The sequence below is a fragment of the Microtus ochrogaster genome, linkage group LG4 (genome assembly GCF_000317375.1).
Source record: "Microtus ochrogaster isolate Prairie Vole_2 linkage group LG4, MicOch1.0, whole genome shotgun sequence".
NCBI lineage: Eukaryota > Metazoa > Chordata > Mammalia > Rodentia > Cricetidae > Microtus > Microtus ochrogaster.
In genome coordinates this window covers 15,112,125-15,125,255 of record NC_022030.1, presented here as the reverse complement: position 1 = coordinate 15,125,255, position 13,131 = coordinate 15,112,125, and the positions used below count along the sequence as shown (strand labels likewise).

At 38.9% G+C, this 13,131-nt stretch overlaps 1 protein-coding gene and 1 pseudogene across 2 annotated transcripts in view; one reads left to right on the top strand and one right to left on the bottom strand.

Moving 5' to 3' along the window:
• Epm2a (EPM2A, laforin glucan phosphatase) overlaps positions 1-13,131 on the top strand; it is a 111,844-nt gene that overhangs the window by 34,768 nt on the left and 63,945 nt on the right. For both annotated transcript variants that reach the window (XM_005361006.3, XM_026786424.1), the window contains exon 2: positions 9,869-10,043. In XM_005361006.3, the coding sequence (XP_005361063.1) occupies positions 9,869-10,043 (175 nt within the window). The remainder of the gene's footprint in view (positions 1-9,868; positions 10,044-13,131) is intronic.
• On the bottom strand, positions 2,660-6,278 carry LOC113457645 (annotated as a pseudogene).

The following is a 13,131-nucleotide window of genomic DNA, read 5'->3' as shown; positions in this document are numbered from 1 at the left end:
ATCTTTTTGGGTCTGGGTTACCTCACAAAATTTGTATTTCCCAGATGATTAGTAGTGTTGAGTGTTTTTTATGGACTTCTTGGACATTTTAAAGTCTCCTTTTGAAAAATTTCTCATTTAAAAATTAATTTTTAGGTTAGTATACAAAATCATGAGTTTCTTTGTTTTGTCATTATACTTTGTACTCATTCATCACCCTCCCCCACTGCCCTCTCCTATAACCACCCCCATTCCAGCTGTTCCCTTTCTCCCTCTAGTTGATCTGGCATTCTGTTTTCTTATGCTCATTAAATTAACCTCTGTATCCCCACCTCTGAGATCTTTTTCTTTCCTCTCTATCTACTTCTTAGTTTTGTGACTTACAAACACACGCTATATAATTTTGAATCTGAGAATTCTATATATAAGAAAAAAATATGTTTTAGGGGCAAGTCTGGCTTATTTCACCCAATGAATGATTTCTGGTTGCATCCATTTTCCTATATATGTCATGGTTTCATTTTCTTTACAGCTGCTGAAAATCCCATTGTGTATCATAACATCCCTTTCTTATCTATTCATCAGGTGATAGGGACCTAGCTAGATCAGTTCCGTTTCCTGGCTGTTGTGTATAATACGAGTGTCGTGTATTATGTACATTACAGCTCTACCATGAATGTCTGAGTATCTCTGTGGCATGCTGACTTAGAGTCCTTGAGGTGTATTCCAGAGTGCTGTATCTGTACTATATGGTAATACCACTTTTGGTTTTGTAAGGAGCCTCTGCATTGGTTTTTATAGAAGCTGCATGAGTTTACATTCCCACAGGCTGTGAATATTGAGTTCCTTTCCCACATTTCACTAGACTTGTTGTCATTTATTTTCTCGGTGTGTGCACCTGTGTGTGGGCCTGTGCCTCCCTCTCTCCCTCCCCTCTCTCTGTATGTGTGTGTAGACCAGACCAGAGGACAGTTTTGGGGATCTTCCTCAGTTTTTCTTTTTCATTTTTCCCTTAGAGACAGAACCTGAAGTTCAGTGATTCCGCTAGGTAGTCTGGCCGGTGCTATCAGGAATCTGTGGATGTCTGCTCCTTCAGTGATGAAGTTACAAAAGGGAGCTTCTTTGCCAGGCTTTTGTGTGGGTGCTGGTGATCTGAACTGAGATCCTCACACTTGTGTGGCAAGCACTGTCCAGCGAGGCGTCTCCCTGGTTCTTCATTGTTTGCTGGATGAAAGCCATTTTGACTGAGGTGAAATGGTGTTTCATGGTAGTTCTAATTTGCATTAACTAGATGACTTGGGCTATTGAATACTTTCCCATATTTATTGGCCATTTGTATTTTTCTTTTATGAACTGTCCATTCAGTCCATTAACTCATTTATTGATTGGATGACTTGGGTTTACGTGTTTAATTTTTACGGCTTTTATGTAGCCTGTGTATTAATCCCTTGCCCAAAATTCCATCTATGCATCTATCTCTACTAAAGACTTATTTTTGAATTAATTATGTGTGTGTGTGTGTGTGTGTGTGTGTGTGTGTGTGTGTGTGAATTTGAGCATGTGAGTGAAGGTGCCTGGGAAGACCAAGAGATGTACTCTGAACCGCTAGAGCTGGAGTAATAGGTGTCTGTGAGCCACCCAACATAGGTGCCGAGAAACAAATTTGGGTCCTTTGGGAGTACGGAGCAACTCTTAACTGCTGACCCACTGATCCAGCCCCCTGTCCTTATATCATGTTTTCCTATAAAAGTTTGAAATTTTGAGATCTTTCATGAAGCCTTTTGATCCATTTTGGATTGGTTTTTATGAAAGGTGAGGGCTAGGAATCCAGTTTCATTCTCCTCCATGTAGGAATCCAGTTTCCCAGCACTGTTTTCCAGTTTTTTATTTTTTATTTTTTTCTCTGAGGGATGCCTTTGAGAGCCTGGCAAGAAGTAGATTGCTGCAGCACACTTGGTTTTCTCAGTCTTGTATTATTCTGGAATTCTAATGTCTGTTTTCATGTCAGGACCATGCTGCTTTTGTTTCTATGGCTCTGGAGTATACTCTGAGACCTAGCATGTGATATGTTCAGTGTTGTTTTAGCTCAGGCCTTTCGTGTTTTCATATGACTCTTGGGATTGTCTTTTCTAGTTCTGTGAAGATGGTCATTAGGATTTAGACGGGGATGTGGTTAATCTGTTGTTGCTTTTAGTCATGTAACTATTTTCCCTTTGCAGTCTTATTCTTTTGCATGTGACTTTCTGATTTTTTTTTCTACTTGTTGGAGAGATTGTCCTTTCCCTGTTTTGTGTTGTTCTGGGTACCTTTGTTAAAATAACCTTCCTGTATGTTCATATTTCATTTTAGTTTTAATTCTAAGATTCTAATCATAGTATTCTATATCAATGTAATCCTCTAATTATTTCAATATGTAATTGTCATAAGTGAGCTGGACTTTTAAAAATTTTATATCTACCAGTACAGAACTTCCTTTATCTTCTAATGGGTCTTCATATTGCTAATTTTTATCAATTTCTCTTTTGCCATTAACACTGCATTTTGTCCACTTTAATTTTGCATTTAATTTGTATGTCATAGTGATTGAGTAATTTAATGAGATAAAAATCTTGTAAGTAAAAATGTTCTATGGAAGTCGTACTTGTGATTTTCTTCTGTGATTGCTGTTTTTCTCAGCACTTCATTTCATCTGTTTGTGAGGCTTCGAAAACGTGTAAAGCACTCCACCAACGCTTATCTTTGAATGGTAGCCTTCCTTCCTACAATATGTAAAGATAATCTGCTCTCTGATCCTGCCGGCAAGGTAGGATGGCAACCCTCTCCGGATGCCTGCATAGTGAGAAGGGTTTATATCCTCAGAGCCCTCCTTGGCTTCATTATTTTGATACTGCTCAGTCTGGCAAATATGATTTCTTGTAGCTTTGCCTATAGAAAATCAACATAAGCAAAAATTTCAGTTATTAAATAAATTATCGTCAGTGTAACCCTCTATTTTCTCTTCACATCTGAATTCTGTGTGGAAACATAATGGGCTACTCTGAAGTTTAGAGAGGATAATTACAAGTGCAGATAACATTGAATTAAATGCTACCATGCTTGCCCTGCACTGTTTATCTTTGGTGGCCTCACAGTCAGAGTGTCTGGTGTCCCCTTCTACCTTAGACACTTTGCTAACTGGATTTCTGCTTCTTTCTTTTGGTTCTAACATATTCGTCTCTTTGACCTCTGCATAGCTTTCTCTGTTTTTCCCTTTACTTTCCCCTCAGCCCTTGATCCTATTATGCGGGACAGGCCAGCTCTCTCCATCACTGCAACCAAAGTCAACTGCTTTCTATTGTCACAGTTTACTGCGCTCTGCTGCAGCCTGACCCACCCATTCCAAGAGCAAGCAGTTGGCAAACTCATCTCAAATGTTTGTTTTCTGCATTTTTTTTGCCATTAGAACAATATTGCAAAGTCAAAGAGTTTGTAAGTCTCCCCTGTGTTTTGCCATTCACTAATAGTTTCCGAAGTAGGGACAGATGGGGTGAATTAATAGCTAAAATTAGAGATTAATGTGTTTGGTTCAGGATTTATGTTCATATGTTGGAAGAGAAAACTGTAAGTAATTAAATTCCAAGGAGGATATATTTAAACAAATAGCATGAATAATAAATAGGTTTTATTTTGCTTAGGAAGTCTACATTTACCAAATACATAATACTTATCCAACATAATTTCAGTTTACAAAAACTAAACTTACTTTAACTTGAGTCTTCAGGCTTCTAAAATAATGAGTTTATTCTGGGCTTTCTTCTTCCTGCGTTTGGGATCAGTCCCCACTTTCTTTAGAATCACCTGACTTGGCTTAATCAACAAAAACAGTGATGGCCAAATACATTCTGAGGTAGTAGGTGCTTCATTAGTTTAACTATTCCTTTTCTATATTTTAAGCAGCAATACAGATTGGTTTGTCTTTATTTCAACCTTATGAACTGTTTGCATGTTTATTTATTTTAAATGAATAAATTAATAAATACTTGACATTGACCAGTCCATCCTGAACAGGTAACATGCCAAGATATATTTATATTTCCTTCCCTATCTATCTATCTATCTATCTATCTATCTATCTATCTATCTATCTATCTATCTATCTATCTATCTATCTACCTATCTAAAGCCAGGGTCTCACTGTGTAGTTTTGGTCGGCCTGGAATTCACCATATAGATAGACCTATAGAGCAGGCTAGCCCGAACTCATAGAAATCTACCTGCATCTGCCTGCTGAGTGCTGGTATTAAAGGCTCTCACCACCACACCTTGCCTTTTCCTGATCCTCTATTTGTCAGTTTTAAAAGTAGTTCAACTAGCAAGAAAATTTCTTAGATTTACTTCACTGGTCATTGTTTTGATATTTTTTTCTTTGTTTCTGGAGAATGGATTTTTTGAACAGGAGATTTCTGGTGAATAGTTTTCTTTCAGCACCTAAAACATGTTACATCTTTTGGCCTGTGGGGCCTCGAATGGTAAATTTGCTGACATTGGAGCATCTTTTTCCTTCCTCTCTCTCTTATTTCCTGTCTCTTGTAGCAAGGCTGACTTTGAGTTCTTCCTGCCTCTACATCCTAGTCCAAACTTCATTCATTCATTCACTCATTCATTCATTCATTCATTCATTCATTTATTTATTAAAGGTTTCTGTCTCTTCCCCGCCACCACCTCCCATTTCCCTCCCCATCCCCCAAGCAAGTCCCCCTCCCTCATCAGCCCAAAGAGCAATCAGGGTTCCCTGCCCTGTGGGAAGTCCTAGGACCGCCCACCTCCATCCAGGTCTAGTAAGGTGAGCATCCAAACTGCCTAGGCTCCCACAAAGCCAGTACGTGCAGTAGGATCAAAAACCCACTGCCATTGTTCTTGAGTTCTCAGTAGTCCTCATTGTCCGCTATGTTCAGCGAGTCCGGTTTTATCCCAGGCTTTTTCAGACCCAGAGATATAGGCTAGCATACACCCCATGCCAGAACTGCTTTTATTATTGTTCTCTGGCTACTTTAAAAATTGTCTGTTGCTAATTTTCAGACATTACAATGTGCCTTAGGTATTTCTTTTGATTACTCTGGTTTAGGCTTCTTAAATCTGTGTTTGTTTCTTGACAAATTTCACAAGTTTTGAGGTATTATCTATTCAGGTGTTTTGCTCAATGTCATTTTTTCTTTATCTTGTATGAATGTTAAATATTTTGTAATAGTAGTAAACATCTTTTTATTTATTTTTTTGGTTCCTGCAAACATTTATTGAGCAGCTAAAGGATATAAAGGCATTAAAACATGGTCAGAGATGAGGCATAAGCACAAGTGTAGAAAGCAGTAAAGTGCTCTGCACCACAAGAGTTGAAAGAAAAATGCTTTAAGAAAACAAGAGAATGTTTCCAGCGTGCAAGGGGGAATGGTCGGCCAATCAGGAAAGGGGACTGAGATTAGACTGGAAGTCTCCAGTCTGGACTATTGACGATACTCAATATGAACTGTATTTGTTTCTTCTTTTTCTCTTTGGGCTTAATTCACCAGTAGTGCCTCGGACTCTTTGATGCCCCTTTCCTATATTTGCTTGCATTTTCACCCTAATGTCTTCTCTAGAACTAGGTCTTTAAGGTGTTTTAGGAGCTTTTTTCTGTCTTTTTTTTTTTTTTTTTTTGTTTCAGGACTCTTGGCCTGTTAATCTCGGTGTTAATGGTTTTAAGTCTTTTCCATTTTGGTTTGATTTCTGTGCATTTCTGTCTGGAATATCTCAGACAGATTTCTTCATGAACTTTTTCTTCAGTTTCCTCCTCATCAAAATCATCCTCATCAAGTTTTACTTTTTGTTTTCTGTGCAACCTGTTACCCCCTCCAGGAGCAGATCCCTTTCGAGACATACTTAAGATCTTGTTTTACATCCCCCTTATCTTCCTCTTCAGACTCTGCATCTTCTACAGCTACTAGGTGCTGTCCACTTCTGTGCACTTCAGCCTTAAGACCACAGGTGGTGTCATTTCAAAGCCCCCAAGGGAAACTGTTGGCTGTGGTGTCTCTTTAATTGGACCGCCTTCATAGTTTGTTGCTTTTGCCTCTAGAACGTGTGATTCATCTTTTGCACCTGCCCCTAAACTAACAGTTCTTTGTGATTACTGGTACTCATTCTCATTATTACCCACCTTTGCCAGCCTGTAGAGCACAACTGAAGAGGTGGTTCTGAGGCCTAAGAGGGCTCCTGTCCACGTCAATTGAGTCTTCCGTGCGGTGGAGGCATGCACTTCCCAGTCCAGCTGTGGTTGGTGAGCTCCCATTAGCTCAGGTAAGCTGTTTCAGTTAGTGTCCCCATCAAGGTCTTGACCTCTGTGCTCATATTCTCATTCCTCCTATTCTTCAGCTGGACTTTGGGAGCTCAGTCCAGTGCTCCGATGTGGGTCTCTGCCTCTGTTTCCATCAGTTGCTGGATGAAGGTTCTATGGTAATATTTAAGATATTCATCAGCTTGACTACAGCGTAAGTCAAGATTGGGCCCCCTCTATTGCTTAGGATCTTAGCTGGGGTCATCCTTGTGGATCCTGGGATTTCTCTAGAGCCAGGTTTCTGCTAACCCTATAATGGCTTTCTCAATCAAAATAACGCTTTCCTTGCTCTCATCTCTGTCCTTCATCCATCTCAACTATTCCATTTTTTCAAGTTCTCCTCAACCCTCCCCTTCACCCCTTCTATTCCCCTTCCACCCTCCCTTCTCCCCCCACCCATACACACTGCCAATTTTGTCAGGTGATCTTGTCCGTTTCCTTCTAATGTTTTCTGTATGGCCGGGTTTATGGATATGTATTGTTTAAATATTTTTTTTGTCATGGAATATCTTTTTTTCCTCCATCGATGGTGATTGAACGTTTTGCTGGATATAATAGGCTGGGCTTACATCCGGGTCTCTTAGTGTCTGCAGCACATCTATCCAGGACCTTCTGGATTGAGAAGTGGGGTGTAATTCTAACAGGTTTACCTTTATATGTTACTTGTCCTTTTTCCTTTGCAGCTCTTCATATTCTTTAGGATAATTTCCCCCATCGAGTTTTCCTTCCCAGATATGACCACTGTTAACACCACACTTGGCTTTAGTCTACTGTGGTCTACATTTTATTTTAACTCAGGCTGTTCCTCCTCACTTTCTCCCACTCCTTCCCTCTAGTCTCTCTTCCTATGCCCCTGTAAGGTCCTTTTCCTTACCCAGCCATCAAATGAGCGAATGTATTATTTCTCCCAGTGACACATCTATATGCCTAAATGTCATTCTTCCAAAATGACTGCTTGCTATTTTTAGTCCATGTCCTCAGTCAGGGTGTCAAATCCTTTCTCCAGCTCTATTTGGTATTCTCCTTTGTATACCTGAGTAGCACTCGTAATCCATTACTCTCTAGCTGTTCTCTTCCAGATCTTCCCTCTCAGTACGTGGTACTATCCTGTGTTCACTGAAAGTTTAAGGTCTTCACTGATCCCCGCCTTCTTCTCGGTCCATGTCTGATTATTTAAAAGTCTAGTAGTTTTTATCTTCTGAGTCTACCCAATCTTTTTTGTTTCTACCAGTAATATTCTCTCATCACATTCCTAATCTATTAATGCAGGCTTTTCTAAATGGACTCACTACTTTGTGTTCATACCCTTGTGTGTGTGTACACATGTGAGTATATGTTCAGATGTTCATTTGTGGGAGCAAATGTACATGTATGTGTATGTATGTAAAAACCAGAAAACGACTTCAGATGTCATTCTTCGGGCACAATACACCTCATTTTTGAGACTGGCTCTCTCATTTGCCTGGACTTCACCAAACAGGCTACGTGTGGGCCCCAAGGACCCACCCGTCTCTGTCTCCCCAGCTTTGAGATTACATCATGCGCTGCTGTATCAGCTCTTTATATGAGCTCTCAGGAGCAAACTCAGCTTCTCATGCTTGACAAAGTAGGTACTTTACTGACTGAGCCATTGACCAAGCTCCTGAACTCTCAACTTCATTGTTCTAGAATTAATTTCTCACTATATTCAGAGAGTCATTTCAGAATAAAAGTGTGGTTTTATCATATGGCTCACAAAACTGGAAAATTTTTAATTGCTCTTTAGTTAAATATCTAAGTCCTTACTATGGCTTTGTACAGTACCTACCTAAAATATTTATTGAAGGAGTAAACATATCATTGCAGCACTTGCTGTTAAGATAGTACTGCTATGTGCACTTCTCTGTTGGATATACCTGTCGAAGTTGAGTTGCTGGTCTATTTGAATATTATCTACCAAATATCAAGGTACTCAGTGGACAGATGGTGTAGTGCTTTTTAGTCATCAAGAGAAAAGAGCAGAGTCTTGTCTTGGAAGATCAGTAATGATTTATTAAATGAGTAATTCTGTCTCTTAACTGAAAAGAGGCAGTTATAATCTAGACAGTCAGCTACTAGTTAGGGAGTGTTTTCCAGTTTTATGCTAAGCAACTTTCAGCTGAAAAGTAGCAAGTGATTCAACATTTTTATATGCATAACATGTATAATTTATTCCTACACATCACAGACATTTGTTTTATTGATAATATATAATAGGTCGGATAAGAAAGGAGATAATTTGAAAGAAGATGAGCATGTAAGTTCTAATTATAATATAGTATGAATTTTAATCTTCATAGGAATAAAGGATTCAGTTCTTATTTGCCCCACTATAATAAATTCCATAGTCTGAGAGATTTGATTAAACCAGAAATATATTTCTCAGCATTCTGAGGGTAGGGAAAAGTAGGATGAAGGGATAGTCAGCATCTGGTGAAGGCTTGCTTTTTTTTGTTTGTTTGTTTTTTGCTTTTTTAAAAATGATTTATTTATTTTTACTGTCTGTACATTGGTATTTTGCGAGGGTGTCAGATCCCCTGGAGGTAGAGTTACCAGCAGTTGTAAGCTGCCATGTGGATGCTGGAAAGTGAACCCAGGTCCTCTGGAAGAACCACCAGTGCTCTTAACCCCTGAGCCATCTCTCCAGCCCCAAAGGATTGCTTTTCGGTTCACAGATAGCATCCACTTGCTGTGATCTTATATGGAGAAGGAATGGGGGAGCTTCAACATGGGACTCCAGGCGTGACAGAGGCGTTCAGGTCGTAGTGTGGCAGATATTGGAAAAAACAGCAACGTAAGCAAATGATGCTTTTAGAGACATGTTTTTTTGTTTCTCCTTTGCCCTATGACATTGGGAAGGAGGAACTTGTGTCTTTTGTGCGTATGAAGGGGGCATGGATTAGCAGGAAGGCATCAGCCCCTAAAAGAGAGGGTCCGGTGGGAGTCAGTTTAATAATCCACAAGTTTAGAAGTTCAGCAGGCTTAGGTAAGCTAATTAACCTCTGCGAGACTTAGTTTCCTCATCTATAGGAAACACTAATCCACATTTTGCCTGTGAATTAAATTGCCTGTGATCATTTATTTTACTATTTATTTATGTGTTCACTTCTGTATTTACTATTTGCATTGGCACTAAGATACTCTATTTCTGACCTGAATAGTTCATTTGCATACCATAAAGATAACAAGGAATTCAGGCATATTAATGACTATTAAACCGTTTCAAATAGTTATTGGGCTATAAAATGAGCCATAGCTTGTTGTAGGGCACAGTGTGGGTCAATGGAGTCTGAAAGAGTTAGTAAGCAGCTTTTTATTAAAACTCATGTACTCAGAGGGAACACAGACACTAAGATTTTCATAAGGCATTTTACAAATGCCCACTTTGACTCTAGTCTGTTTTGTTTTGCAATTAAACTACTTTATGTTTATTTTTGTCTTATGATTAATTTTGTCCCAGTCATTTCAAGGTTGCCTAAGCAAAGCACTGACTTAATTGCTGTGTGTTACTTCTTGTTCTAGGAAATGGACCTCACCATGACCGTTGCTGTACATATAATGAAAACAACTTGGTGGATGGTGTTTACTGTCTCCCAGTAGGACATTGGATTGAGGCCACCGGGCACACCAACGAAATCAAGCACACAACAGACTTCTATTTTAATATCGCAGGCCACCAAGCCATGCATTATTCAAGGTAAAAATAGTGCCATGTTTATAAACTTCAAAGTAGGACGAGAGGTAGTGTTAGGACAATGGAAATATCTACTGAGTTCAAAACTGTAGTGCTTCTGCCAGATAAATTGCAGTGTGTCAGTACACAAGCTCTCTAGTTCTCCGTGTGAAAGATTGCTATAGAATTCTTTATTTCATGTCTGTGCAGCTCTCAGCATATTTAGACAGAATAGTGGTTAACCGATCTACTGATTCAATGGCTTGAATACAAAGATTGCTCTAATATACCCCAGGTCACTTTGTATCCTTTATATTACTTTTTATTGGAGGGAGACAAATGTTTGTGGTCTCCTTATATAAATTTTCTCAAATATAACATAAAATAGATTGTTATTTGCTTATCATTCATTAACTTTTTTATGTGTTTGTTCACTTAAATATTGTAATAGCAATGCATACCGTAACAACAATGCAGCCATCAAAGAGGCTGGTCAATGGCTCATTACATTTTCCTTCATTGTCACTCATCAGGTGATTATGTTAAACCACTCTGTGAAATTTTAAATACTATGCATATCCTTTATTTGTTAATGTATTTATTTTCCTCTGTTGCAAGTGTGAATTTTAACCATCATTTGTTCCTGTCCCTTACTCTAATCTCTATCACACAGATTTAAAACATTCTGCTTTTTACCTGCATCAAAATTGTATTCTGTGATCTATCAGTTCTTGCCTATGCTTTGTCATTTCCTACGTTATGAGAGCATATTAGGTTTTGGGCCTTTATTTTTTCCAATTCTGCTTCCTGTGATTCACTGTAATTATTTTTGCATTTTAACACATATATAGAACCTATATTTAACATAGCAAATATGTCTTTCATATTTTAATTGCTTATAATGTAAAATCAATCTTCAAATCTTATATATTGTTTACTTTTGAATATGCAATGCTTATACCAATAGACAGGAGGCATCAGTGTGTTCTTTTAAAAAATTTTCAAAGTTATACTTTCTGTGTATGAGTGTACTGCATGTGTGCACATGCCTGAGGAGGCCAGAAGAGAGAATTGCATTCCTGTACTGGAGTTACAGACAGTTGTGAGTTGCCATGTGGGTGCTGAGAATAAAACTTGGGTCTACCCGAAGAGCATCCAGTCCTCTTAACCGTGGAGCCATCTCTACAGTTTACTTCAGTGTGTTCTTCATAAGTGTATTGCTTTTGATAAGAGCTCTTGAGAGAAAGGAACTAGGCAATGATGGCAAATTCTTCAAAATGTGAGAATATATTCTTTTTAAACATTGTAGCATTAATTTTAATTGTTCTTAATAAAAACCTGGAGTCAGATATTAGGGGGCAAAAACTGAGACATTAGAGAAGCAGTACAGCCAGCCACTAGAGACCTTTTATCTCTACCAGTGCTTAGATGGAAGGGGCAATCCTGTCCTCAGACTGTCTCCACTGATTGCTCCTTAGATTCCATGTGAACTCCGGTCTCCTCCCACCTGATATTCCTGTCTCCACTCAGCCACATCACTCCTGTTTTCACCTTCCTAGTGCTGGGATGAAAAGCGAGGGATCCCAAGTGCTAGGATCACCTTTTGTGTGTGCTCTGTTCCTCTTTTAGACTGGATCAATTTCTTGTAGCCAAGGGTAGCCTTGAAGTAGCAGAGAACCCTCTGCCTCTGTCTCCTAAATCCTGGGATTAAGGGTGTGTGCCACCACTGCCTGGCCTCCAGTGGTTTAGCTCTGTACTCTGATCTTCAGGCAAGCTTTATTTGTTAAAACACAAACAAAATATCACCAGGAAATATACCAAATCCTTCCAAATTCGCATGTCCATACAACATAGACATCAGGGAAAGCAGGCAGCACAGCGAGGGTGAGAAGCAGCGTGTGTTGTGCTGTTCTAAGCCCTCGTGAGGATGTGTTTGTGGGTCATCTCTCATCTGTCCTGAACAAAACTCCCTAAGCCCTCCAAAGGGCCATGCCCTGGGCTTGAGAGACTTCCTTCTACGATGTGATTACCTCACCACCCTTACTACCTTTGATGGCTGTCACTAAAGAGTCTTCCTAGGTGCACCTTGCAGCCATTCAATTCACATTCCATTCTTCACCTGTTTGTTTTATTGCTTTATATTTTGGAAACTTTCTCAGTATTCCCCCCCCCAAATAAGAGATATAATATTTGTTCTTAATTTGGGAAATTTTAATCTTACTGTGACTTTTGTTTGTTCTAGTTTATGAATAGATGTATTCATGAATCTTTTTTACAGTACTTACAATACTGTAAAAAGTTCTTCTTCCAAGATGATCTTGTTCCCCACCAGTTATTTAAATATTTCTCTTTCATAGTTTAGAAATGGCTAATGACTCTTACTTGCTCATTTTTATTACATGGAACTCGGTTGGTTATCACATGTAGTTGATATGAGCTTCTACAACGATTGGCTTTTGTATCTGAGAGTGTTGGCCGAATGCCTGACATGAGCAGGATTTGTTTCTCTCCACCCAAGTGTGTCTCTTATTCTCTGAGTCTTCACTCTTCTGAGATTATCACCATTCTTCAGCTCCACAGACAGTAACCAAGCTGTACATGAGGTGGGGAGAAATGATGGTTCATGTATTCAATGTTAGATGAAAGGTAGAATTCATTTTCCGTAAGGCAACTTGGGTTTACACCCAAATCTATCTTACTGAATTCTTAGGTGATTAATCTGCTGTTACACGTCATAACCTGTAAAAATGCATTTATAGTTTGTATTATCCTCCAGTGTTTTTCATTGTTAAGTGTCAAAACCAAACTAAGTTGAATATTGGGTATGATTGTTTTTGTTTTTCAAATGTGGGGCTTGTGAGATGGCTCATTGGGTAAAGGCATCTGCTGTCAATCCTAGCAACTTATGTTTAATTCCCAGGACCCACATGTGGAAGGAAAAAACCAGATTCTGAAAATTCTGACCTTTCTACATGGGTTCCAATGGGTACTACATGTGCAATGTGCATGTGTTTGTGTGTGTACACACATATATGAATACACAAAAAAGAGAATAATTAACAAAATGTGAAGGCAAAGAAATATGTATTTAACTATCAGCATTCTATTTCCA